General features: G+C 48.0%; 1 protein-coding gene across 3 annotated transcripts in view; it reads left to right on the top strand.

Annotated features, from left to right (window-relative positions):
- mgll (monoglyceride lipase) overlaps positions 1–23,104 on the top strand; it is a 103,068-nt gene extending 79,964 nt beyond the window's left edge. For all 3 annotated transcript variants that reach the window (XM_043707591.2, XM_043707593.2, XM_043707596.2), the window contains 2 exons: positions 8,865–9,080; positions 22,937–23,104. In XM_043707591.2, coding sequence (XP_043563526.1) covers positions 8,865–9,080; positions 22,937–23,050 — 330 coding nt within the window. In that variant the 3' untranslated portion in view covers positions 23,051–23,104. The remainder of the gene's footprint in view (positions 1–8,864; positions 9,081–22,936) is intronic.
- Positions 23,105–27,655: the final 4,551 nt, after the last annotated feature.

The raw sequence follows: 27,655 nt of genomic DNA, 5'->3' as shown, positions 1-27,655 counted from the left end.
TGGGATGGATCTTTGAGAATGCTGGCGGCCTTTCCTTGACAGTGGGCCTGGTAGGTGGATTCTATAGATGGGAGGGTGGCCTTTGTGATTGTCCGGGCCGAGTTCACCTCTCTCTGTAACCGTCCCCGATCTTGAATGGTACAGTTGCCTTACCAGGTAGTGATACATCCAGACAGAATGCTCTCGATGGCACACCTATAAAAGTTGGCAAGGGTATTCGCCGTCATGCCAAATTTCCTCAGCTGCCTGAAGAAGAAGAGACGTTGTTGGGCCTTTGTAACCAGTGCATCCACATGAAGAGTCCAAGAAAGCTTCTTGCTGATGACCACTCCCAGGAGCTTGACACTCTGTACTCATTCCATCTCTGTGCTGTTAGTGCGTAGGGGGGCATGAGTAACATCCCGCCGAAAGTCAATAATGAGTTCCTTGGTTTTGCTGGCATTGAGAGCTAGGTTAATCTCAGTGCACCAATGTTTGGGGCAAGTCCTGCTCCCGGTCACACTGACAGGTATTGAAGAGCCATCAGCTCCTGAGTGTCCACCCTCGGGGTCCTGTGTCTGAGAGAATTCCAATGCTGGCTAGTTCAGCTCTTCATCCCAGCTGGCATCCAGTAGGAGGTGATAAGGAGCTCTCCGGTCAATGGGAAAGATCCCTGGCATTGACAATAAGTTCCAACATTATTGGGTTGCTCCTGCCAAAGACATCTCAACACAGAGTCAGTTTTGTGAGTGAACAGTCCTAATTCCTGCTACCAAACCTCTTCCCCACTGCCCAGATTTGATGTTCCCCTGAGCTCACAGCATTTGCAGTCAAACTGAACCTGAACATTTAGGCTATCCCACTGACCTCTGACCTCTGTTGTGGGTACTTCTCCAAGAGCAGTTGGCAGAGGGGCAGTGGGGACCCATCTGAGTCTTGCTCAGTACCATGTGAGTGAGATGGGGAGGCTGTCTGTGGAGTGAAAGCAGTCTGTACGTTGCTCAATGCGCTACATCTTACATTACAACCAAACTGCACTGTTCTCTTGAGGAATCCTTTTTTTTAATCAGGAGGGTTGGCCAGTTTTCATTCCCACCTCCAAGACAAAAGGTCATGGGTTCTAGCTCCAGTTTAACACACAATCTGGGCTGATTCGGTGAGCACCTTGCAATGATTTATTTGTTAAGAATGTTGCTGTTGCTGCATTCCAGTTTGATAGTTGGATTGTTCAGGGTTGTAAGCTCAGATTAGTAGTAATGGACAAACAAATACTACGGAAATATTTATTGAATAGTGTAGCATTCACAGACATGCTGCCAATTAACGTACCTTTATATTGTCATGTGACACTATAATTCTCAGTTAGTGACTATCGTGCTTAAGAAACGTCCAATTCAGCTCTCTGTGCTGGTGGTATTTTTCCCTGGAGGGTTATACAGTCTAGGTATAAATATTGGGATGAGGGATTGGAGGGAGGAGAGATTAGTAATTACGCTACATGATTCTGCACCATCTCCAAGGCGATGCCCTTCGCCATGGGACCCATTCAAAGGTCAAGTAGTGAAAGGTCATTACTGATCATGTGATGGCTACTGCCACTATCGAGCAGAACTGGACCAACACTTTGTGGGCAATTTTCCATCCATTGCTGTACACATTAACCCATTGAGTGCAGTAGCATTTCCATATTGCATTCTGTTTTATACAGCACCCCATGAGCAGAATTAGATTAAGATGTTGGAAGGTCAGAAGCAGATTTAGGGAACTGTGGACAGATGTGGACTGGGCGCCACACAAATGCAAATTAGTCACATTTAAGAAACACGATATGTCGAGAAACATGGCAGGACAGGACCTCACTGGTCGATTCTTCCCTAAAACTGAGGGGAGAGAGAGACAAGCTGAACTACAGTTGCAGAGTGAAGTAAGGGACCGAATGGCCTCCCTCTACCCTGTAAGTATCGTATCAATTTCAAACTGCTATTGGAGATAATGTTCGTCCTTCACTTCAATTCCTGGTATAATTGAATCTGAATCTTGGCTGCCGGCCCGTGTTTATCGTTTATCCAGTCAAGGACATTTTCTCAATGTCAAAACAATATGTAAAGTTCCACTCCCGACTAATACTTCACATATTTGTCAAGTTACATTATCTTCGCCACAGAAACAGGTTATTGAGCTGGACTAGTCCATTCTTCTCAATTCCACCCCTCGAGACATGAAAGCTGACAATTAATGGCCTTATGGATATGTGTTGTTACTGTTAGAGATTTGCTCCTCGATATCCATTGGTTTTTTTACTCAATTCAAACTCTTCTTATCCCAGGGATATGGGAGTTTTTTTAAAAATTCATTCACGGTATGAGGCCATTGCTGACTAGGCCAGTGTACATTGCCGAGAGGTCATTTAGGATTTGACCATATTGCTGTGGGTCTGGAGTCACATGTATTTCAGACCGGGTAAGGATGGCAATTTCTTTCTCTAACAGATATTTGGGCTTTTCCAGATAGTCAGCAATAGGTTCATGGTCATCATGGGAATCTTAATTGAATTCAAATTCTACCATCTGCCGTGGTAGGATTTGAACCCAGGTCTGCAGAACAAATCTAAGCCCCAGGATTAACAGCCCAGTGATAATACTGTGAGGTTATCATCCAGTCTACACAGGTCCCATCCCATCGCTGCCAATATTAGCCAGCAGAGGGTGAGGGGTTCACCAGGCAGGGAGTATAACAGCAGACCCAGGGGTGTTTCCTTGAGGCTTCTGGAGGTGGTCTTTGATCAGAGGCGCTCATTCCCTGATCAAAAGGACATGAAAGCCACACCTGTGCCCTTTCCCCACACCCCATTTTTCCATTCTCCACACCCCTCCACCCCCATGGCATCCATCCCTCCATAATCGCCTTGCTCTCTTGGTCACTGATGCCAGAGGAAGGACAGTGCTATCCTGTTCAGTGTCTGAATGGAGCAAGGTCAGAAGTCACATGACACTAGGTTATGGTCCAATAGGTTTATCTGAAATTACAAGCTTTCGGAGCACTGCCCCTTCGGCAGATGATGTCAAGGTGAATGGACTAAGGCACGGCAGACCTTCCTGAAAGGAGGTGACACCAGCGTCCCCCCCATGCCCCACCTCCCCCAACCCTGTCCCATCTCCCCCCACCTCCCCGCAACCTCCAACTCACATCCCACCTATCCCACCTCTCAACACCCCCAACCCACCTCACACTTCCCTGCACATTCACCTCCCAACATCCCCACTGCCCCATTCACCTCCCTACACCCCCACCTCCCAACTCCCCCATCACCACCTCTCACCTCCCACCTCCCTCCATCCCCACCTTCCACCTCCCTGCACACCCACCTCCCCACTTCCCCCATCTCACCTCCCACCTCCCCCATCCCACCTCCCACCTCCCTCCATCTGCACCTCACACCTCCCTGCACACCCACCTCCCCACTTCTCCCATCTCACCTCCCACCTCCCCCATCCCCATCTCCCACCTCCCTCCATCTGCACCTCCCACCTCCCTGCACACGCAGCTCCCCACCTCCCCCATCCCACTTCCCACCTCCCCCATCCCACTTCCCACCTCCCCCATCCCCATCTCCCACCTCCCTCCATCTGCACGTCCCACCTCCCTGCACACCCACCTCCCACCTCCCCCATCCCACCTCCCCACCTCCCCCATCCCACCTCCCAAATTCCTCCATCCCCACCTCCCCATCTCCCTGCACACCCACATCCCACCTCCCCATCCCACCTCCTACCTCCCTCCAACCACACCTCCAACCTCCCTGCACACCCACCTCCCCACCTCCCTGCACACCCAACTCCCCACCTCCCCATCCCTATCGCCCACCTCCCTGCACACCCACCTCCCAGCTCCCCCATCCTCACCTCCCACCTCCCTGCACACTCACCTCCCCACCTCCCCATCCCCACCTCCCACCTCCCCATCCCCACCTCCCCACCTCCCCATCCCCACCTCCCACCTCCCACCTCCCTGCACACCCACCTCCCAGCTCCCCCCATCCTCACCTCCCAACTCCCTACACACCCACCTCCCCACCTCCCCCATCCCACATCCCACCTCCCCATCCCCACCTCCCACCTCCCTCCATCCCCACCTCCAACCTCCCTCCATCCGCACCTCCCACCTCCCTGTACACCCACCTCCCCACCTCCCTCATCCCCACCGTCCACCTCCCCCCATCCCACCGCCCACCCTCCTGCACACCCACCTCCCAGCTCCCCCATCCTCACCTCCCATCTCCCCCTCCCCACCTCCAACCTCTCTCCATCTGCCCCTCCCACCTCCCTGCACACCCACCTCCCATCTCCCCCTCCCCACCTCCAGCCTCCCTCCATCTGCCCCTCCCACCTCCCTGCACACCCACCTCCCACCTCCCCCTCGCCACCTCCCACCTCCCCTATCCCACGTCCCCCAACCCCACCTTCCCCAAGCCCATCCCACCTCCCACCTCACCCCATCCTCACCTCCCACCTCCCTGTACCCTACCTCCCACCTTCCTGCACTCCAACCTCCCCCCACCCCTACCTCCCACCTTCCCCCATCCCCACCTTCCCTGCCGTTTCACCTCCCAGCTCCCTGCACCCAGGGACTGGGACCTGATGATTGGCATTTCGAAGAATGAGAGATGATTTCAATGAAGCATCTAGGATTCTTAAGGGTCAATGTTGAGAGGATCCTTCCCACTAGAGGATCTAGGACCAGAAGGTACAGTCTCAGAATAAAGGGGCACCAATTTCAGACTGAGATGAGGAGGAATCTCTTCTGTTAGAGGGTTGTGAGTCTTTGGAACTCCTTACCAGTGAGAGCTGTGGGGACAGAGTCCCTGTGTATATTTAAGGCTGAGACAGAGAGATTCTTCATCAGGTGGGGACTCAAGGGTTATGGGGAAAGGGCAGGAAGGTGGATGTGAGGAATGTTGGATCAGCCTTGATCCTATTGAATGGTGGAGCAGGCTCAAAGGACCGAATGGCCTACTCCTCTTCCTGTTTTGAATGGTCTTATGGTGGGCGAAATGATTCCAGGATTTTAAAGAAGAACAAAGAGAACAAAGAAAATGTACAGCCCAGGAACAGGCCCTTCGGCCCTCCAAGCCTGAGCTGATCCAAATGTACTGTCTAAACCTGTCGGTCAATTCCTAAGCATCTGTATCCCTCTGCTCCCCACCTACTCATGCATTTGTCCAGACACATCTTAAATGAATCTACTGTGCCTGCCTCTACCACCTCTGCTGGCAACGTGTTCCAAATGCCCGCCATCCTCTGTGTAAAGTACTTACCGCCTATATCCCCCTTAAATGTTCCACCTCTCACCTTGAAAGCGTGACCTCTCGTTATTGAATCCTTCACCCTGGCAAAAAGCTTGTCTCTATCCATCCTGTCTATATCCTTCATGATTTTGTAAACCTCAATCAGATCTCCCCTCAATCTCCTTTTTTCTAATGAAAATAAGCCTAACCAACTCAACCTTTCTTCATAGCTAGCACCTTCCATACCAGGCAACATCCTCGTAAACCTTCTCCACACCCTCTCCAAAGCGTCCACACCCTTTTGGTAATGTGGCGACCAGAACTGTACACAGTATTCTAAATGCGGCCGAACCAATGTCTTGTACAATTTTAACATGACTTGTCAGCTCTTATACTCAATACCCTGTCCGATGAAGGCAAGCATACTATATGCCTTCCTGACCACTCTACCCACCTGTGCCGCAACCTTCAGGGTACAATGGACCTACACTCCCAGATCTCTCTGCTCATCAACTTTTCCAAAGGCTCTTCTGTTCACTGTATAATTCGCTCTAGAATTAGTCTTGCCTAAATGCATCACCTCACATTTTTCTGGATTGAAAACCATCTGTCACTTTTCCGCCCAACTCTCCAGTCTATCTATATCCTCCTGTATTCTCTGACAATCCCTTTACTTTCTGCTACTCCACCAATCTTCGTGTCATCTGTAAACTTACTGATCAGACCAACAGTGCCCTCTTCCAGATCATTTATGTTTATTACAAACAACAGTGGCCCCAACACTGACCCCTGTGGAACACCACTGGTCACCTTTCTCCATTTCACGAAATTCCCTTCAACTACTACTCTCTGTCTCCTGTTGCTCAACCAGTTCTTTATCCACCTAGCTAGAACACCCTGCATACCATGTGACTTCACTTTCTCTATTAGTCTACAATGGGGAACCTTATCAAACGCCTTACTAAAGTCCATGTATATGACATCAACAGCCCTTCCTTCATCTAACAACTTGGTCACTTCCTCGAAGAACTCTATTAAGTTGGTAAGGCACGATCTCCCCCACACAAAACCATGTTGCCTATCACTGATAAGCCCATTCTTTTCTAAATATAAATAGATCCTATCCCTCAGTACCTTTCCAGCAACTTTCCCACTACTGACGTCAGGCTCACTGGTCTGTAGTTACCTGGAATATCCCTACTACCCTTCTTGTACAGGGGGACAACATGAGCAACCCTCCAGTCCTCCGGCACCTCACTTGTATTTAAGGATGCCACAAAGATATCTGTCAGGGCCCCAGCTATTTCCTCTCTCGCCTCCCCCAGCAACCTGGGATAGATCCCATCCGGTCCTGGGGATTCGTCCACCTTAATAACCTCTATACTACCCAACACATCTTCCCTACTTACGTCAACGTGATTCAGACTAATCAAACTTCTATCTCTAATTTCAAGATTCATCATGTTCCTCTCCTCAGTGAACATTGATGCAAAGTAATCATTCAGAATCTCACCCATTCTCTCAGGTTCGACACAAAGCCTTCCTTCATTATCCTTTAGTGGACCAATCCTTTCTCTAGTTACCCGCTTGCTTCTTATGTAAGAATAAAATGCTTTGGGATTCTCCTTAATTCTGCTTGCTAAAGCTATTTCACGACCGCTTTTACCCGCTTGATTCCTCATTTAAGACTTGTCCTACTCTTCCGATATTCTTCCAGAGCCCGTTCTGTTCTTAGCTGCCTAGACCTTATGTATGCTTCCCTTTTCTTCTTGGCTAGTTGTACAATTTCTCCTGTCATCCACGGTTCACAAATCTTGCCCTTCCTATCCTTTGCCTTCAAGGACATACCTATCCTGCACAATCTTTAACCTATCTTTGAAAGCCTCCCACATCTCAAATGTGGACTTCCCTTCAAATAGCTGTGTCCAATCCACATTTCTGAGCTCCTGCCTAATTTTGATATAATTGGCCTTGGCCCAGTTTAGTACTCTTCCCTTAGGACCACTCTCATCTTTGTCTACGAGTATTCTAAAACTTACAGAATTATGGTCACTGTTCCCAAAGAAATCCCCCACCGCAACTTCCACCACCTGCCCTGGCTCGTTCCCCAGTACCAGGTCCAATATGGACCCTTACCTTGTCAGACTATTGACATACTGCTCTAGAAAACTCTACTGGATGCTTCTTACAAATTCTACCCCATCCAGAACTCTGACGTTAAGTGTATCCCAGTCAATGTTAGGAAAATTAACTACCTTATTGCCTCTACATCTTTCCATAATCTGTTTACCTGTTTGTTCTTCTACCTCACGCTCACTGTTGGGAGGCCTGTAACACAGCCCCAACAGTGTAACTGCACCCTTCTTATTTCTCAGCTCCACCCATAATGCCTCACCACCCAAGACCTCCATAGTGTCCTCCTTTAGCACAGCCATGATGTCATCCCTGACCAGCAATGCAATTCCAACCCCCTTTTGCTTCCCTCCCTGTCCTGTCTGAAGCATCTATATTCTGGAACATTTAATTGCCAATCATCATGCCCTTCCTTCAACCAAGTCTCTGTGATTGCAATAACGTCATATTCCCAGGCACCAATCCAAGCCCTACGTTCATCTGCCTTACACACTATACTCCTTGCATTAAAGTAGATGCATTTCAGGCCACCAGTTTTTTTTGCGTTCATCTGCTCTCTGCCTACTCTTCCCTTTATTAATGCTATCTTCATGATTCTTACAGCCTCCAGTCCCCACCTCGCTGCCTACTTGTTTTCTCTTCTGGTTCCCAGTCCCCTGCCACATTAGTTTAAAACCTCTCCAAAAGCAGTATCAAAAATTCCCCCAAGGACATTAGTTCCAGTCTGGTTCAGGTGTAGACCGTCCATTTTGTAATAGTCCCACCTTCCCCAGAACTGGTCCCAATGTCCCACAATTCTGAACCCCTCCCCCCTACACCATCTCTCAAGCCACGTGTTTATCCTGCCTATTTTTTCATTTCCATGCTGGCTAGCACGTGGCACTGGGAGTAATCCCGAGATCACTACCTTTGAGGTCCTTCTCTTTACCTTCTCTCCCAGCTCCCTGAATTCTTCTTTCAGGACCTCATCTCATTATTTACTTATATCATTGGTGCCCATATGCACCAAGACAACTGGCTGTTCACCCTCCCCTTTCAGAATGCTCTGCAGCCGATCGGTGACATCCCTGACCCGAGCACTTGGGAGGAAACAAACCATCCGGGAGTCTCGTTTTTGGCCACAGAATTGCCTATCTACTTCCCTCACAATAGCATCCCCATGACTATGGCCCTATGAGTCTTTTTCCCGCCCTTCTGAACAGCAGAGCCCGCCACGGTGCCATGATCCTGGCAACTGCTGCCCTCCCCTGGTGAGCCATTTCCCCCAGCAGTATCCAAAATGGTGCACCTGTTTTGGAGGGAGATGATCACAGGAGACACCTGCACTGCCTTCCTACTCTTTTTCTGTCTTTTGGTCTCCCATTCACTGTCTCCAAGACAAATGGAGATCTCTGTGATGCTGTTCTGGATTTTTCCAGCACCCACTGAGTTTTGTCCCTTTGTGATTGATGTGTCCTGTCTCTGGCAGGTGCAAGACTACATTGACGACCCTCTCAACTACCACGGGCCAGTGAGGGTGCGATTTGCTGCCATGCTCCTTAACGCAGTGACCAGCGTCGAGAAGGTGCTGCCCACTATAACCAGCCGGATGCTGCTTTTACACGGTGATGCAGACAAGCTGTGTGACGTCAGCGGCTCTTACCACTTCTACAAAACCGCAGCCAGCTCAGACAAGACTCTGAAGGTGATGATCTTTTCCTAAAAGGTCTGCTTTAAACTGGGATATTCCCACAGTCTTGTTGTGGACGGTGATCATCGTGAGCTCCTTGTACTGAAGATCAGCATGAATCCAGTGCCAGTGGCTGGGTGGTATCAGCAACTTGGCATTGGAGAGTCTCAGGGTTTGCTGATAGCTACAAGGTGCCAGACATCACAGTGTCAGAACCCCTGCAGTCCCCAGCATGCAGCTGCTCTCCTGTACAAGTGGATGTCAAATCCACTCCATTAGATTCTGTCTCCGATCATTCTCCGTCAATATTTGAAAGCAACAGCAGCTTAGAATTTTTCCAGACAGAGCTCACCATCCTAATGTGACCCTCAATTTTTAGCTTTTAGCATAGCCTCGCCCAAGGAACTGTATAAAAGTGCTATGTATTGTATCCCTTGTAAAACGCTAACACAACCGTGTCAAGTTCTGCTCGCCCATTACTTCCCTGAATTCTAAAGTCATCCTAAAGTTCAAAGAAAGCTCTGCCTCATGCCTCTTACGTACGCAGTAGCACATTTTCTATTTGCAGGCATACAAGGTGTCTACAGGTTGGCTCAGTGGTTAGCACTGCTGCCTCACAGCACCAGGGACCCAGGTTTGATCCCAGCCTTGGGTGACTGTCTGTGTGGAATTTGCACATTCTCCCAGAGTGTGTGTGGGTTCCCTAGTCCAAAGATGTGCAGGTTAGATGCATTGGCCATGCTAAATTGCTCATAGTGTTTAGGTTAGGTGCATTAGTCAGGGGAAATGTAGAGTGATAGGGTAGGGGGAGTGGGTCGGTGTGGTCTTATTGGGTCAAAGGGCCTGCTTCTACATTGTAGGGATTCTATGATTAAGGTAACACACAGGCCAGTTAGCAAAGCTCAAAGCTGTAAATCAGAAACAAAACCAGAAATTGCTGGAAAAGCTCAGCAGGTCTGGCAGCAGAATTTCTCTGACTTCTCTCCACTGGTGCTGTCAGACCAGCTGAGCTTTTCCATCAATTTCTGTTTTTGTTTTTGATTTACAGCATCCGCAGTTCTTTCGGTTTTTGCAGGTAGAGTGATGCTGTACTTTATTCGGGAAGGAATTCAATAAAAAGGATCACAAATGTAAATTGCCAGACCTGCTGAGCTTTTCCAGCAATTTACATTTTTGATCCTTTTTATTGAATTCCTTCCCGAATAAAGTACAGCATAACTCTACCTGCATATTCATGTTTTGAGACTCCTGTCCTAGAATTCTTTAATCCCTCTGATTTCTGCTGTTGTTTTCCATTTAAATAATACTCTGCTTTTTCTTTCTGTCTGTCAAACTGAACAACTTCACATTTTCCCACACTATATGCTGGTGGCATGGTGGCACAGTGGTTAGTACTGTTGCCTCACAGCACCAGAGACCAGGTTCAATTCTCACCTCAAGTGACTGACTGTGTGGAGTTTGCACATTCTCTCTGTGTCTGCGTGGGTTTGCTCTGGTTTTCTCCCACTGTCCAAAAATGTGCAGGTGAGGTGAATTGGCCACACTAAATTGCCTGTAGTGGCAAACGTTTTTATCTACCCACCTCCATAACCAGCACTCCTCAAACATTCCACTGATTCCCCCAGCCTCTGGAACTGCTCGGACACCATTAGCCATGCGGCTGGTGCAGCTGCCACCCCCACACTGATTGATGATGCCACTTCCGCCCCCATCATGGCCACTCCCATAGCCACTTCCGCCCCTCACAATTCCTCATGCATCACACGTGACATCACTTCCACCCCTCACATCATCGCTGAAGTCACACGCTCAGTGGCTTCCGCCACCCCTACTGACATGTCAGCCACCACTTCTGCCCCCACTAACGCCACTCACCTGCATTCTGCTGACATGCCCCCCACAGATCCCACTGTCACCATTCCCGGCCCCCAGAACCCTGAGGGGAACACCCCTGCTCATGACTCCACCCCCATTCCCCCCACCATCACACCCACTCCAGTAACGGGCTCCACCCCTACTCCCAGCTCCACACCCTCACCAGATCCCAGCTCCCAGCCCTGCCGAGTTTTCACCATCCCTCCAGACCTCCCCCTCACTGAGGACAAACGATCAGTCCTCAGCAAAGGACTCACATTCCTCCTCCTCCGTCCACGCATCAATGAATTTAATACACACCGTGACATCAAACACTTTTTCCGTCGCCTCCGCCTCTGAGCTTACTTTCACAATCAGGATTCCCGCCCACCTTCCGAGGACGACTTCGCCCACCTCCAACACACTGCATCCACCTGGACACCCCGTGCTGGCCTATTACCTGTCCTCGACTTCTTCATTTCCAACTGCCGCTGGGACATTAACCGCCTCAACCTGTCAACCCCCCTCCCCCACTCCAACCTCTCACCCTCACAACGCGCAGCCCTCCAATCCCTCTGCTCCAATCCCAACCTCACCATCAAGCCAGCGGATAAAGTGGGCGCAGTGGTAGTCTGGCGCACTGACCTCTACACCGCAGAAGCCAAACGCCAACTTGAGGGCACCTCTTCCTACCGCCCCCTCAACCATGACCCCACCCCCCCATCACCAAATCATCATCTCCCAGACCATACAGAACCTCATCACCTCAGGAGATCTCCCACCCACAGCTTCCAACCTCATAGTCCGGGAACCCCGCACTGCCCGGTTCTACCTCCTTCCCAAGATCCACAAGCCTGACCACCCTGGCCGACCCATTGTCTCAGCATGCTCCTGCCTCACTGAACTCATTTCTACCTACCTTGACACTGTCCTATCCCCCCTAGTCCAGGAACCCCCCACATACGTTCGAGACACCACCCACACTCTCCACCTCCTCCAAGACTTCCGTTTCCCCGGCCCCTAACGCCTCATCTTCACCATGGATATCCAATCCCTCTACACCTCCATCTGCCATGACCAGGGCCCCCAAGCCCTCCGTTTTTTCCTCTCCCGACGTCCCAAACAGTACTCTTCCACCGACACTCTCATTCATTTGGTCGAACTGGTCCTCACCCTTAACAATTTCTCCTTCGAATCCTCCCACTTCCTCCAGACCAAAGGGGTAGCCATGGGCACAGGTATGGGCCCCAGCTATGCCTGTCTCTTTGTTGGCTATGTAGAACAGTCGATCTTCTGTAATTACACCAGCACCACTCCCCACCTCTTCCTCCGCTACATTGATGACTGCATTGGCGCCACCTCGTGCTCCCGCGAGGAGATTGAGCAATTCATCAACTTCATCAACACATTCACCCTGATCTTAAATTTACCTGGACCATCTCTGACACCTCCCTCCCCTTCCTGGACCTCTCCATCTCCATTAATGACGACCGACTTGACACTGACATTTTTTACAAACCCACCAACTCCCACAGCTACCTGGATTACACCTCTTCCTACTCTACCTCTTGCAAAAATGCCATCCCGTATTCCCATTTCCTCTGCCTCCGCTGGATCTGCTCCCAGGAGGACCAGTTCCACCACAGAACACACCAGATAGCCTCCTTCTTTAGAGACCACAATTTCCCTTCCCACGTGGTTAAAGATGCCCTCCAACGCATCTCATCCACATCTCGCACCTCCGTTCTCAGACCCCACCTCTCCAACCATAACAAGGACAGAACACCGCTGGTGCTCACCTTTCACCCTACCAACCTTCGCATAAATCAAATCATCCGCCAACATTTCCGCCACCTCCAAAAAGACCCCACAACCAGGGATATATTTCCCTCCCCACCCCTTTCAGCCTTCCGCAAAGACTGTTCCCTCCGTGACTACCTGGTCAGGTCCACGCCCCCCCAACAACCCACCCTCCCATCCTGGCACCTTCCCCTGCCACCGCAGGAATTGCAAAGCCTGCGCCCACACCTCCTCCCTCACCTCTATCCAAGGTCCTAAAGGAGCCTTCCACCTCCATCAAAGTTTTACGTGCACATCCACCAATATCATTTATTGTATCCGTTGCTCCCGATGTGGTCTCCTCTACATTGGGGAGACTGAACGCCTCCTAGCAGAGCGCTTTAGGGAACATCTCCGGGACACCCGCACCAATCAACCACACCGCCCTGTGGCCCAACATTTCAACTCCCCCTCCCACTCTGCCGAGGACATGGAGGTCCTGGGCCTCCTTCACCGCCGCTCCCTCACCACTGACGCCTGGAGGAAGAACGCCTCATCTTCCGCCTCGGAACACTTCAACTCCAGGGCATCAATGTGGACTTCAACAGTTTCCTCATTTCCCCTTCCCCCACCTCATCCTAGTTCCAACCTTCCAGCCCGCACTGTCCCCATGACCTGTCCTACCTGCCTATCTTCTTTTCCACCTATCCACTCCACCCTCTACCCCGCCCCTGACCTATCACCTTCATCCCCTCTCCCACTCACCTATTGTACTCTATGCTACTTTCTCACCACCCCCACCCTCCTCTCACTTATCTCTCCACCCTTCAGGCTCTCTGCCTTTATTCCTGATTTTACTGCTCCTTGGATGCTGCCTGAACTGCTGTGCTCTTCCAACACCACTAATCCAGAACCTGGTTTCCAGCATCTGCAGTCATTGTTTTTACCTAAATTGCCTGTAGTGTTAGGTGTAGGGTTAAAATGTAGGAGAATGGGTCTGGGTGGGTTGCGCTTCGGCAGGTAGGTGTGGATTTGTTGGGCCGAAGGGCCTGTTTCCACACTGTAAGTAATCTAATCTATACTCCATCAAATAGACCTTTGCCCACTCACTCAACCTATCTATATCCTTCTATTAACTCCTTCTGTGCTTTCTTACCTGCCTTTGTCAATTTATGAATTTAGTTACAATGCTGCCTCTTCCCTTGTTTAACTCATTGATGTAAATTGTACAAAGGTTGAGTTTCCAGCACAGACTCCTGCCAATGAAATAAAGACCCATTTATGTTTACTCTGTGTTTCCTGTTAGCTAACCAATTTTCTACCCATGCTAAACTGTGACCCACGACACCATGTTCTATTTTCCACAATAAAAATTTATGCGTCAACTTCTCAAATGTCTTCTGGAACTCCCAGGACAGTTCATCTACAGGCACCTTTTATCCGCAATACATGGTACTCCTTCTCTCTCTAATGATTTAGCTAAACGTGACTTTCTCTTTGATGAAACATCGCAAACAAAGAAAACAGAGGCAGATGAAGGTCAATCAGCGCTTCAGGCCTGCTCCATCATTGACCATGATTGTGACTGTTCATTCAACTCAACACCCGCATTCTCCCCATTCCCTTTGATCCCTTCAGCCCTAAGAATAATGTTTTACTCCTTTTAGAAAACATTCAATGCTTTGACCTCAAGCACTTTCTATGGCAGAGAATTCTGCAGTGTTGCATGAAATATTTTTGCAGTTCCTTGAGTGTAGGAGATTAATGGATGATGTCATTGAGGTGTTTAAGGTGACTGAGGGAATTGACAATCTGGATAGAGAGAAGCTATTTCCTCTGGTGGGTGGGGGAGGGGGAGTGGGGAGGGAGATTCCAAAGCAATGGTTGGCACCACTACATAGTCAGAGGCAGGCTGTTCAGGAGGGTGACGGAAAGAATAGATTTGGAAATCTGGAAATCTCTCCAACACACTGAGGCTGGGGAACAATGGGAAATTTCAGAAGATTGTACAAATATTGTTAGATTCTTGTTGGATATGAAGTCAAGTAAAATGATGTGCAAACAAAGCCAGGACACTGTGAGAAAGAAGCTTACTCACTCAGTGTGTTGTTTGGGTATGGAATGCGCTGCTTGGAATTGAGGTGAGCCACGTTCAATTTAGGCCTTCAAGAGGACATTGGATAATTATTAGGATTTTTGTTTTATTTCTTGAGCGCGTCTTTTGGCTGGGCCAACATTTATTACCCATCCTGAATTGCCCAGAGGTCAGTTAAGAGACAACCGTCTTGCTATGGGTCACATGCAGGTTGGACCAGGTAAGGACACCAGTTCCCTTCCCTAAAGGATTTCAGTGAGCCAGATGGGTTTTTCTGACTATCAGCAATGGCTTTATGGTCATCTTCCAGATTTCTTTATAAGAAATGGTGTGCAGGAGTACGGGGCAAAGGCAGGAAATTGGGACTAGGTAGTAGAGCTGGAACAGGCATGATGGACCGCATGGCCTCTTCCTGTGCCATGACCATTTTGTGTAATGAAGTTAAGATACAGATCAGCCATTGGTCAAGAGGCTGATGAACCTCTTCTTCCCATGTAACATGGTACCTCATGACTCATGGCCTTCAGCAATGGATGATAGGAGGGTTATTTAGAAATATTAATCCATGTCTGTAGCTGTAAAGAGAGCAGAAAGAGAGCCTGAAAACTGTATGGGAGGAATGGTGGATGGAGGGATGGTAAACAGGACTGCCTCACAGCACCTGGGACCCGGGTTCGATTCCAGCCTCGGGCAGCTCACTGTGTGCGATCGGTCCAATTTCCTCCCCCAATGTAAAGCTGGTGTGGGAGGGGAGCTTTCTCCAGGCCCAGCTTTTCCACTGAGATAGCAGGAACTTCATCTTCTCTCCCACCACAATCCGGAGATGACAGAAGGCACCAGTGAAATGCAGATCCCTCTTTTACTTTTGTGACTGTAGATCCTGAAGAAGGGCTTATGCCCGAAACGTCGATTCTCCTGTTCCCTGGATGCTGCCTGACCTGCTGCGCTTTTCCAGCAACACATTTCCAGCTGTAGATCAGATAGGCCAATGGTCCGAGGAGTGGCAGATGGCGTTTAATTTAGATAAATGTGAGGTGCTGCATTTTGGAAAGGCAAATCTTAGCAGGACTTACACAATTAATGATGAGGTCCTGGGGAGTGTTCCTGAATAAAGAGACCTTGGAGTGCAGGTTCATTGTTATAGAGAGTCATAGAGATGTACAGCACGGAAATAGACCCTTCGGTCCAACCCGTCCATGCCGACCAGATATCCCAACCCAATCTAGTCCCACGTGCCATCACTTGGCCAATATCCCTCCAAACCCTTCCTATTCATATACCCATCCAGATGCCTTTTAAATGTTGCAATTGTACCAGCCTGCACCACTTCCTCTGGCTATGAAGGGCTTTTGCCTGAAACGCGATTTTCCTGCTCCTCGGATGCTGCCTGGTCTGTTGTGCTTTAATCTTGACTCTAATCACCAGCATCTGCATGACCCACTTCTGCCCACTTCCTATGGCAGCCTATTCCACACTTGCACCACCCTCTGCATGAAAAGGTTGCCCTCACGTCTCTTTTATATCTTTCTCCTCTCACCCTAAACCTATATCCTCTAGTTCTGGACTCCCCTACCCCAGGAAAGAGACTTTGTCTATTTATCCTATCCATGCCCCTCATAATTTTGTAAACCTCTATAAGGTCACCCCTCAGCCTCTGACGCTCCAGGGAAAACAGCCCCAGTCTGTTCAGCCTCTCCCTGTAGCTCAAATCCTCCAACCCTAGCAACATCCTTGTAAATCTTTTCTGAACCCTTTCAAGTTTCACAACATCTTTCCGATAGGATGGAGACCAGAATTGCATGCAATATTCCAGAAGTGGCCTAACCAATGTCCTGTACAGCCGCAACATGACCTCCCAACTCCTGTACTCAATACTCTGAGCAATAAAGGAAAGCATACCAAACACCTTCTTCAGTATCCTATCCACTTGCGACTCTACTTTCAAGGAGCTATGAACTTGCATTCCAAGGTCTCTTTGTTTAGCAACACTCCCTAGGGTCTTACCATTAGGTATATAAGTTCTGCTAAGATTTGTTTTCCCAAAATTCAGCACCTCGCAGTTATCTAAATTAAACTCCATCTGCCACTCCTCAGCCCATTGGCCCATCTGATCAAGATCCCATTGTAATCTGAGGTAACCTTCTTTGCTGTCCACTACATCTCCAATTTTGGTGTCATCTGCAAACTTACTAACTGTACCTCTTAAGCTCACATCCAAATCATTTATATAAATGATGAAAAGTAGTGGACCCAGCACCGATCCTTGTGGCACTCCACTGGTCACAGGCCTCCAGTCTGAAAAACAACCCTCTACCACTTCCCTCTGTCTTCTACCTTTGAGTGAGTTCTATATCCAAATGGCTAGTTCTCCCTTATTCCATGAAATCTAACCTTGCTAACCAGTCTCCCATCGGGAAACTTGTCGAATGCCTTACTGAAGTCCATATAGATCATGTCTGCCATTCTGCTCTCATCAATCCTCTTTGTTACTTCTTCAAAAAACTCAATCAAATTTGTGAGACATGATTTCCCACACACAAAGCCATGTTGACTATCCCTAATCAGTCCTTGCCTTTCCAAATACATGTACATCCTGTCCCTCAGGATTCGCTCCAACAACTTGCCCACCACTGATGTCAGGCTCACTGGTCTATAGTTCCCTGGCTTGTCCTTACCACCTTTCTTAAACAATGGCACTACGTTAGCCAACCTCCAGTCTTCCGGCACCTCACCCGTGACTATTGATACAAATATCTCAGTAAGAGGCCCAGCAATCACTTCTCTAGCTTCCCACAGAGTTCTTGGGTACACCTGATCAGGTCCTGGGGTTTTATCCACTTTTATGTATTTCAAGACATCCAGCACTTCCTCCTCTGTAATATGGACATTTTTCAAGATGTCACCATCTATTTCCCGACAGTCTATATCTTCTATGTCCTTTTCCACAGTAAACACTGATGCAAAATACTCATTTAGCATCTCCCCCATCTCCTGCGGCTCCACACAAAGGCCTCCTTGCTGATCTTTGAGGGGCCCTATTCTCTCCCTAGTTACCCTTTTGTCCTTAATATATTTGTAAAAACCCTTTGGATTTTCCTTAAGTCTATTTGCCAAAGCTATCTCATGTCCCCGTTTTGCCCTCCTGATTTCCCTCTAAAGTATACTCCTACTTTCTTTGTACTCTTCTAAGGATTCTCTCGATCTGTCCTGTCTGTACCTGACATATGCTTCCTTCTTTTTCTTAACATAACCCTCAATTTCTTTAGTCATCCAGCATTCCCTATACCTACCAGCCTTCCCTTTCACCTTGACAGGAATATACTTTCTCTGGACTCTCGTTATCTCATTTCAGAAGGCTTCCCATTTTCCAGCCATCGCTTTACCTGGGAACATCTGCCCCCAATAAACTTTTGAAAGTTCTTGCTTAATACCGTCAAAATTGGCCTTTCTCCAATTTAGAACTTCAACTTTTAGATCTGGTCTATCCTTTTCCATCACTATTTTAAATCTAATAGAATTATGGTCACTGGCCCCAAAGTGCTCTCCCACTGCCACCTCAGTCACCTGCCCTGCCTTATTTCCCAAGAGTAGGTCAAGGTTTGCACCTTCTCTAGTAGGTACTTCCACATACTGAATCAGAAAATTGTCTTGTACACACTTAACAAATTCCTCTCCATCGAAACCCTTAACATTATGGCTATCCCAGTCTATGTTTGGAAAGTTACAATCCCCTACCATAACCACCCTATTATTCTTACAGATAACTGGGATCTCCTTACAAGTTTGTTTCTCAATTTCCCTCTGATTAGTAGGGGGTCTATAATACAATCCCAATAAGGTGCTCATCCCTTTCTTATTTCTCAGTTCCACCCAAATAACTTCCTTGGATGTATTTCTGGGAATATCCTCCCTCAGCACAGCTGTTATGCTACCCCTTATCAAAAATACCAATCCCCCTCCTCTCTTGCCTCCCTTTCTATCCTTCCTGTAGCATTTGTATCCTGGAACATTAAGCTGCCAGTCCTGCCCATTCCTGAGCCATGTTTCAGTAATTGCTGATATCCCAGTCCCATGTTCCTAACCATGCTCTGAGTTCATCTGCCTTCCCTGTTAGGCCACGTGCATTTAAATAAATGTGGTTTAATTTATCAGTCCTACCTTGTTTTGTCTGCTTTGTCCCTGCCTGCCCTGACTGTTTGATTCACCTTTATTCTCAACTGTACCAGTCTCGGATTGATCTCTTTCCTCATTATCTCCCTGGCTCCCACCTCCCCCCCAACAATCCCCGCTCCGCGCCTTACTAGTTTAAATCCTCCCGAGCAGCCCTAGCAAATCTCCCTGCCAGTACATTAGTCCCCTTCCAATTTAGGTGCAATCTGTCATTGAGTCATAGAGATGTACAGCATGGAAAGAGACCCTTCGGTCCAACCCGTCCATGCCGACTAGATATCCCAACCCAATCTAGTCCCACCTGCCAGCACCCGGCCCATATCCCTCCAAACCCTTCCTATTCATATACCCATCCAGATGCCTTTTAAATGTTACAATTGTACCAGCCTCCACCACATCCTCAGGCAGCTCATTCCATACACGTACCACTCTCTGCTTGAAAAAGTTATTCCTTAGGTCCCTTTTCTTTCTTTACCCTGTCACCCTAAACCTATGCCCTTTACTTCTCGACTCCCCCACCCCAGGGAAAAGACTTTGTCTATTTATCCTATCCATGCCCCTCATAAACCTCTAAAAGGTCACCCCTCAGCCTCCAATGCTCCAGGGAAAACACCCTTAGCTAATTCAAACTCTCCTTATAGCTCAAATCCTCCAACACTGGCAACATCTTTGTAAATCTTTTCTGAACCCTTTCAATTTTCACAACAACTGTCCTTCTTGTACAAGTCACTTCTACTGCAAAAGAGATTCCAACGATCCAAAAATGTGAATCCTTCTCCCAAACACCAGCTCCTCAGCCATACATTCATCTGCTCTATCCTCCTTTTCTGACCCTCACTAGGTCTTAGCACCAGGAGTAATCCAGATATTACTACACCCGAGGACCTCCTTTTTAAATTCCTGCCTAACTCTCTGTAATCTCCCTTCAGAATCTCAACCTTTGCCCTCTTTGAAAGTGGAGCCCTATGTCGACAGACAGTGAAGAAGGCATTTGATATGCTTGCCTTCATTGGTCAGTGCATTGAGTACAGGAGTTGGGAGGTCCTGTTGTGGCTGTACAGGATGTTGGTTAGGCCACTTTTGGAATACTGCGTTCAATACTAGTCTGAGACAAAAAAATCTGCAGATGCCAGAATCCAAGGTAGACAGGCAGGAGGATGGAAGAACACAGCAAGTTAGGTAGCATCAGGAAGTGGAGAAGTCAACGTTTCGGGTGTAACCCTTCTTCAGGACTGGGGAGTGCATATAAGGGGAGCTGCAGATAAAGGGGAGGGGGGATGGGGAGGGTTTTGGGTGGGGAGACAACACCTCATCTTCCGACTGGGCAGCCTACAGCCCGGAGAATTCAACATTGAGTTTCCTAATTTCAAATAACCTCCGTTCCCATACCCTGACTCCCTTCCCAGCCCCTGATTCCCCTTCCCAGCCCTGACTCCCTTCCCAGCCCCTGATTCCCCTTCCCAGCCCTGACTCCCTTCCCAGCCCCCGATTCCCTTCTCAGCCCCTCGTTCTCCTTTCTATTCCTATGATCGATGCTTCCTTTCAGCTACCAACTGGATCCATTCCTCCCATCGACCAACCAGGTCATACCCTCTGCCTGTCTTCACCAATCCCCACCTCACCACTCCCAACCCAAAATTCAACATCACACTCTCTTTTTAGTTGCTGCTCCCCCTACACCCACCCCAGTCCTGAAGAAGGTTTACACCCGAAACGTTGACTTCGGCAACTCCTGGTGCTGTCTGATTGCTGTGCTCTTCCAGCTTCTTGCTTGTCCACCTTGCAGTTCTGGTCTCCCTGCTATCGGAAGGATATTGTGAAACTTGAAAGGGTTCAGAAAAGATTCACAAGAATGTTACCAGGGTTGGAAGGTTCGAGCTAAAGGGAGAGGTAGAATAAGCTGGGACTATTTTCCCTGGAGCATCAGAGGCTGAGGAGTGACCATATAGAGGTTTATAAAATCCTAAGGGGTTTGGATAGGGTGAATAGACAAGGTCTTTACTCTGGGGTGGGGGGAGTCCAGAACTAGAGGGCATAGGTTTAGGGTGAGAGGGAAAAGATATAAAAGGGAACTAAGGGACAACTGTTTCATGTAGAGAGTGGTACGTGTATGGAATGAGCTGCCAGAGGAAGTGGTGGAGGCTGGTACAATTGCAACATTTTAAAGACACCTGGATGGATATATGAATAGGAAAGGTTTAGAGGGATATGGGACAAGTGCTGGCAAATGGGACTTGATTTTTTAGGATATCTGGTCGGCATGGACGAGCTGGACCAAAGGGTGTGTTTCCATGCTGTACAGCTCTATGACTCTACGACTCTAAATATTTAATCAGACTCACCAATGAGATGTTTCTGGGCCCATGATTCCACTCACCTTAAGCATTCACTTTGTCTGGCACCCATGCAGAGTAGTAGCAGTGTGTACTACCCACAAGGTAAACTGCAACAACTCAACAAGGCTCCTCCGACAGCACCTTCCAAACCCAGGACCACTTGTATTTAATTTATTGTCACGTGTACCAAGGCACAGTGAAAAGCTTTGTCTTGTGAGCAATACAGACAGATCACAGAGTTCAATAACATAGATAGTAAATAATAGGTAAACAGCAGCAAAAATAAAAAACACAGGTACAGGTGAATACCGAGAATTTGTGAGTCCATTCAGTATTCTAACAGCAATAGGGTAGAAACTGTTTCAAAACCAGCTGGTGTATCTGTTCAGACTTCTGTACCTTCTCCCCGATGGTAAAGTTTGTAGGAAAGCATTGCCAGGGTGGGATGGATCTTTGAGAATGATGGCAGCCTTTCCTCGACAGCTGGTACATGGATTCAGTTGATGTTCTAGGGAGGAGTGAAGGGCAAGTGATATGGCATCTGAATGGATCTGTTGGTCCGATGGGCAAATTGGAGTGGGTCAACGGTACTGGGGAGGCTGGAGTTGGTTAATGCCATGACCAGCCTTTCAAAGCACTTCATGACCACTGAAGCTAGGGCCACTGGGCAGTAGTCATTAAGACATGCTGCATGAACCTTCTTAGACACAGGGATGATATTGGCCCTCTTGAAACAGGCAGGGACATGACCTGCTGCAAGGAGAGGTTGAAGATGTCTGAGAAGACCTCTGCCATTTGATCTGCGCATGCTCTGAGTGCACGGCCTGGTACTCCATCTGGTCCCATCACTTTCCTTGGATTCAAACGAAGGAAACCTGATCTGACCTCTGATGCAGTGACTGTTGGGATATGTTCATCAGGACTTGTCAGAATAGGTGTTACCCCTCCGCCGAAATTCTGCTCAAAATGAGCAGAGAAGGAGCAGGGATGTGTCATTGTCTGCTATCTTGCACTGCCTCTTTTTAGAACCTGTGATGTCACTCAGTCCTTGCTATAGTTGCCAGGTGTCTGTCTGGGTCTCTAGTTTGGATCGGTATTGGTCCTTGGCTGTCTTAATGGCTCTGTGAAGGTCTTACTTGGATTCCTTATATTTGAGTTGGTCTCCTGATCTGAAGGCCTCTCACACCTGGTTGTTAGCAGGTTCTGTACATCCTGATCCATCCAGGGTTTCCTGTTCGGGAACACCCGGATTGACTTCCTCAGTATGCAGTCCTCCACACACTTGCTGATAAAGCAGTCCTTCACACACTTCCATCCAGAAAGACAAGGGAAGCAGGAACACCACCCCCTGCAAGTTCCCCTCCAAGCCACTCCCCATCCTGACTTGGAAATATATCGCTGTTCCTTCACTGTCACTGCGTCCAAATCCTGGAATTTCCTCCCTGACTGACTCCCTACAGCACAAGAACAACAGAACCTCAAAGATGTGCCTTATCCCCCAACTTGCTTAGGGCTATTAGGGTTGGGCAGCACATGTTGATGGAGACAATTATGTTCACATCCCCTGAAAGAATAAATTTAAAATAATGACAACAAAGGCAAGCTTTCACTGTCTCTGCTTTCTGTATTTCTTCCAGGTCTTTGAGGGATCTTTCCATCAACTTCACAAGGAGCTGACAGAGGTCACTGAGGAAATGTTTGAACTGATTGAAAAGTGGCTCAGTGACAGACTGTCCCTGGTGGAAACATGAGTGAAATACGAAAATGAGAGAGTTTACTAAGTGTTTAATTTATACAGGGACTGAATGGGTGGGTGGGAGGGAGGGAGGAGAAGGGTGTAAAACCAGTTTCAAATTATCTGATTAACAAAATAAAATCTTTTTTTTACACAAAAATAAAGTCATTGGATAGATTGATTTAGTTCTTTGTGTTTGTGCGCACGGAGGGACAGGTCTCAAAGCAACCCTCCAGTTTGTAATTGTCACTGCCGTGCACTGTAGGTACAATAAAAAGACAGTACGAGTTGCATTTATATCGCACATTTCACAACCATCAAACAAACCAAAGCACTTTCCAGCCACTGTACTACAACACTCACAGCAAACAATAGTGTGAAAATGACCGATTAATCTTTCTGAGATTTTGTATTTGTTCGTGGGACATGGACATTAATGGCCAGGCCAGCATTTATTGTCCATCCCTAATTGCCCAGAGGGCATTTAAAAACCACCTTCGTTGCTGTGGGTCTTGGGTAGCAGGTAAAAACAGGTTTCCTTCCCCAAAGAACATTAGTGAACCAGATTGGGTATTTGTGACAATCAACAGTGGTTACATGGCTACCATTAATTCTAGATTTTTACTGGGTTCACATTTCAGCATCTGCTATGGTGGGATTCAAACCCACTTTCCCAGAGCATTAACCTGGGGCTGTAGGTGACCAGGAGAGTTTCCTCTACACCAATGAGACAGGATGCCTTCTTGTGGATTGTTTCAGAGAACATCTCTGGGATACCCGCACCCACCAACCCCACCGCCCCATGGCTGAACACTTCAACATCCCCTTCCACTCAAGGACATGCAGGTCCTGGGCCTCCTCCACCACCAAACCATTACCACCCGATGCCTGGAGGAAGAACACCTCATATTCCGCCTTGGGACACTGTAACCACACGGGATCAGTGTGGATTTACACAGCTTCCTCATTTCCTGTCCCCCACATTATCCCAGTTCCAAGCCTCCAATTCGGCATCGTCTTCCTGACCTATCCATCGCTTCCCCCCGACCTGTCACCTTCGCCCTCACCTTCGTCCACCTATCGCTTTCCCAGCTACCTTCACCCCAACCCCACCCCCCTCCCATTCATCTCTCAGCCCCCTTGGCCCACAAGCCTCATTCCTGATGAAGGGCTCATGTCCGAGACATCAATTTTCCTGCTCCTCGGATGCTGCCTACTCTGTCATGGGCTCTGTGGTATGTGCATCTGATGAGCTGCTCATAGAGCCACAATTTCGGCCGTACATTCAGCCGGTGTATTCAGGAGTTTGAATTGGTCTTTGCCCTCGAGGCCATTGGCATGCTTTTCTCCAATTCCATTTCCGTACTTCCTCTTGCCAACTGGTATTCTCAAAGAATGGCATTCCTTCATACAGGAGTTTCCTCCAAGTCAGTTTCTTCTGAACGAGGGTATCCTGTACATTAATGTCTATGATGCATTTCTTGAGGGAAGCCACCACAGAGTCTTAGAAACACTTGCTTTGTTCTCCTCTTGTTCAGGTGCCTTCCTTGAAAAGCTGAAGATTTGCTTTGGCCATCAGAACTCAGGCACCTTAAACAGGTGTCCAGCCCAGCTGAATTGGTTTTGAATGATTGTGGCCTTGAAGCTGCTGCTGTTAGCTGCTATAAGGACACTGATGTTAGTATACCTGTCCTCCCGCTGATGCGGAGAATCCATCTCAAACAGCATCGACGGTACTTCACAAGGGCCTTGCGTTGGTGTCTATATGTAGTCCAAGTTTCACAGCCATGCAGGAGAGTCAGAAGGATGACTGCCTTATCCACAAGGATCCTGGTATGAGCACGGTTGTCACGGTCATAGAATTTTCTCATCCTTAGATATTCAAAGGCAATGCTCACAGACTGGAGGCAATGCTGAATCTCCACATCAATGTCAGCCTTCGAAGAGAGGTAGCTTCCCAGGTAGGGGAAAATGCTCCACATTTGGGAGGATTCCTTCATTGATCTTAATGGATGGATGTAGTACAACTAGACTTGGGGCAGGTTGGTAAAGGAATTCAGTCTTCAGAATATTAAAGCTGACACCAATTCTACTGTACGCTTCTACAAAGGCATTGATTGAAGATTCTCTTCTAGAGACGATACTGTCATCACATACTGAAGTTCTACAAGTGAGGTCAGTGTCACATTCTCCTTGGATTTTAGTTGGTTGAGGTTGGAAAGTTTTCCATCCGTCCTCACCACTGGGAAGCTTGTTCAAACAAGATGAAGAAAGGTGGTAATGAAGGTGGAGCAAACGGTAGGGGAACGACACATCCCTATTTGACCCCAGAGGAGTCTGAATATTATCAGTGAGGATCGTCACCAACATCGCGTCACGGAGCAGACAAAGGATGTTGATGAATTTCACAAGACAGCTAGCCTTTGACAGGATCTTACATTGCACTTCCCAACTGACTGAGTCAAAAGCCTTGGTCAGGTCGCCATTGAGAGTTGCTGGTGTTGTTTCTGGTATTTCTCTTGGAGTTGAAAATGTGTTGCTGGAAAAGCGCAGCAGGTCAGGCAGCATCCAGGGAACAGGAGAATCGACGTTTCGGGCATAAGCCCTTCTTCAGGAATGAGGAAAGTTTGTCCAGCAGGCTAAGATAAAAGGTAGGGAGGAGGGACTTGGGGGAGAGGCGTCGGAAATGCGATAGGTGGAAAGAGGTCAAGGTGAGGGTGATAGGTCAGACTGGGGTGGGGGCGGAGAGGTCAGGAAGAAGATTGCAGTTTAGGAAGGCGGTGCTGAGTTCGATGGATTTGACTGAGACAAGGTGGGGGGAGGGGAAATGAGGAAACTGGTGAAATCCGAGTTCATCCCTTGTGGTTGGAGGGTTCCTAGGCGGAAGATGAGGCGCTCTTCCTCCAACCGTCGTGTTGTTGTGGTCTGGTGATGGAGGAGTCCAAAGACCTGCATGTCTTTGTGGAGTGGGAGGGGGAGTTGAAGTGTTGAGCCACAGGGTGGCATCTGCAGACCTCACTTTCTCTTGGAGTTGCCAAGCGTTGAAAATCATGCCCATAGTTTTAGGGCTGGGTCAAAGCCACACAGGCTTTCCGAAAGGGTTTCCTCTGAGGATGGGAGAAGCTGCCTAAGCAAGGATTTGGGTGATGATCTTCCCAGTGTTGGAAAGGAGGGAGATTCCTCAGCAGTTCCCACAGTCCATTTTGTCTCAGGAGTCCAACATTATCTTTGATGGGGAATTGGGGGATTTCCTCAACTATGATCCTGGTTGATGGTTGTACCGTGGATTAGGAGTTGGTTAAAGTTCTCTCTCCATTCTCTCTCTGCCATGGCCACTGATCTCACATGAGCAGCTTCTTTCCAGATCACCATTGAGGACTTGTTTAGGATTATGTTTTGTCTGGTTCCTCCTCTCTGACCTTACCGTCAGGAGAATTGAGAACACCTGATGGCAGCAGTCTCTGGATCAATGGAACACTCAATCCACTCCATTGCAGCAAGGTGGCAATCCCCACAAAGTTTGGCAAATGGAACCTGATTGGTAGGCACATTACCGTGAGGAATGCACCCGTTAATGATGATTGACAGTTAACTGTCAGGCATTGTTTAAATTTTAAATCAGGAAAATTGACACATATTTGTTCAGAATTGCTCTCCAGTACACACACTACACTGCACTGTGAGCCCAATTGACCACCTTAAATTGGTATTGACATAATTCTTCACACACTCGAGATGATCCAGCAGATATTGTCCAATTGCAGACTCACATGTTGGACTGTGTATTGTGAGGTTTACAAGTGCAGGCTGCCAGTGTACAGTCAGTAGCTCAGTTGTCGTGACTGGCTGAAAGCTGTTGACATAAACCATCTGCCTTAGGAATACATACAGCCTACAATCATCGCATCACATTGGCCCTGAAATTGAACCTTTATCTAAACAGTGCTTTTTTTCAGAAATGATTAAGACAGAAACCACCATTCAGTCTCTGGAGGGCAATTACCTTAAACATCCATAACCAACAACTGCTTATCTACAGTTACTAGCCAATCGGGCAGTTTTCCCTCTCTTTTTTTGGAGTTTACTCTGTTTCAGTACATCTGGATTGTGTTTCTGATCCTCTATTTGTCTTCTCCATTTTTTTCACTGCCACTGTGTTATCATGAATTACACGTCGTTCTGCTATAACGCGCGTTTCATTAACACAAATTCGCTGTAATGTGATTGATGAATTGGGGATGCTGTTTCTTAAGCATGTACTTTTAAAACAAGTGTTGGCTGTAACGCGATTACATCACCAACACTTAAGCACTCTTTCTATCATGCGAGGTTGTGCAAGAACACAGTCATCACATTATAGAAGAACTATCTATAGTACAGCTCTCTCATCACAATCCTTTCTGACAATGGCATTATCTGCACTGTTTCCTTGCTTTTCTAGACCTGAAGCTTATCACTTTATCTAACTATCATCAAATCTCTGTTGTTGCATTCCATTTAAAATTGTACTGCTCACTTGAAAGTGCCATTTCTTGTTCTGTCTTGAAAAATTAATCACATCCTTCCAGTTTGCTATAGCCTCCCAGCACCAGGCCCCTTACCCTTTTACTCACCAATAATG

The sequence above is a fragment of the Chiloscyllium plagiosum genome, unplaced genomic scaffold (genome assembly GCF_037043375.1).
Source record: "Chiloscyllium plagiosum isolate Xiang-an unplaced genomic scaffold, Cpla_swu_hap1 HiC_scaffold_14, whole genome shotgun sequence".
NCBI classification, from domain to species: Eukaryota; Metazoa; Chordata; class Chondrichthyes; order Orectolobiformes; family Hemiscylliidae; genus Chiloscyllium; species Chiloscyllium plagiosum.
The sequence above is the reverse complement of the archived record's forward strand: the minus strand, read 5'-3'. Positions and strand labels throughout refer to the sequence as shown.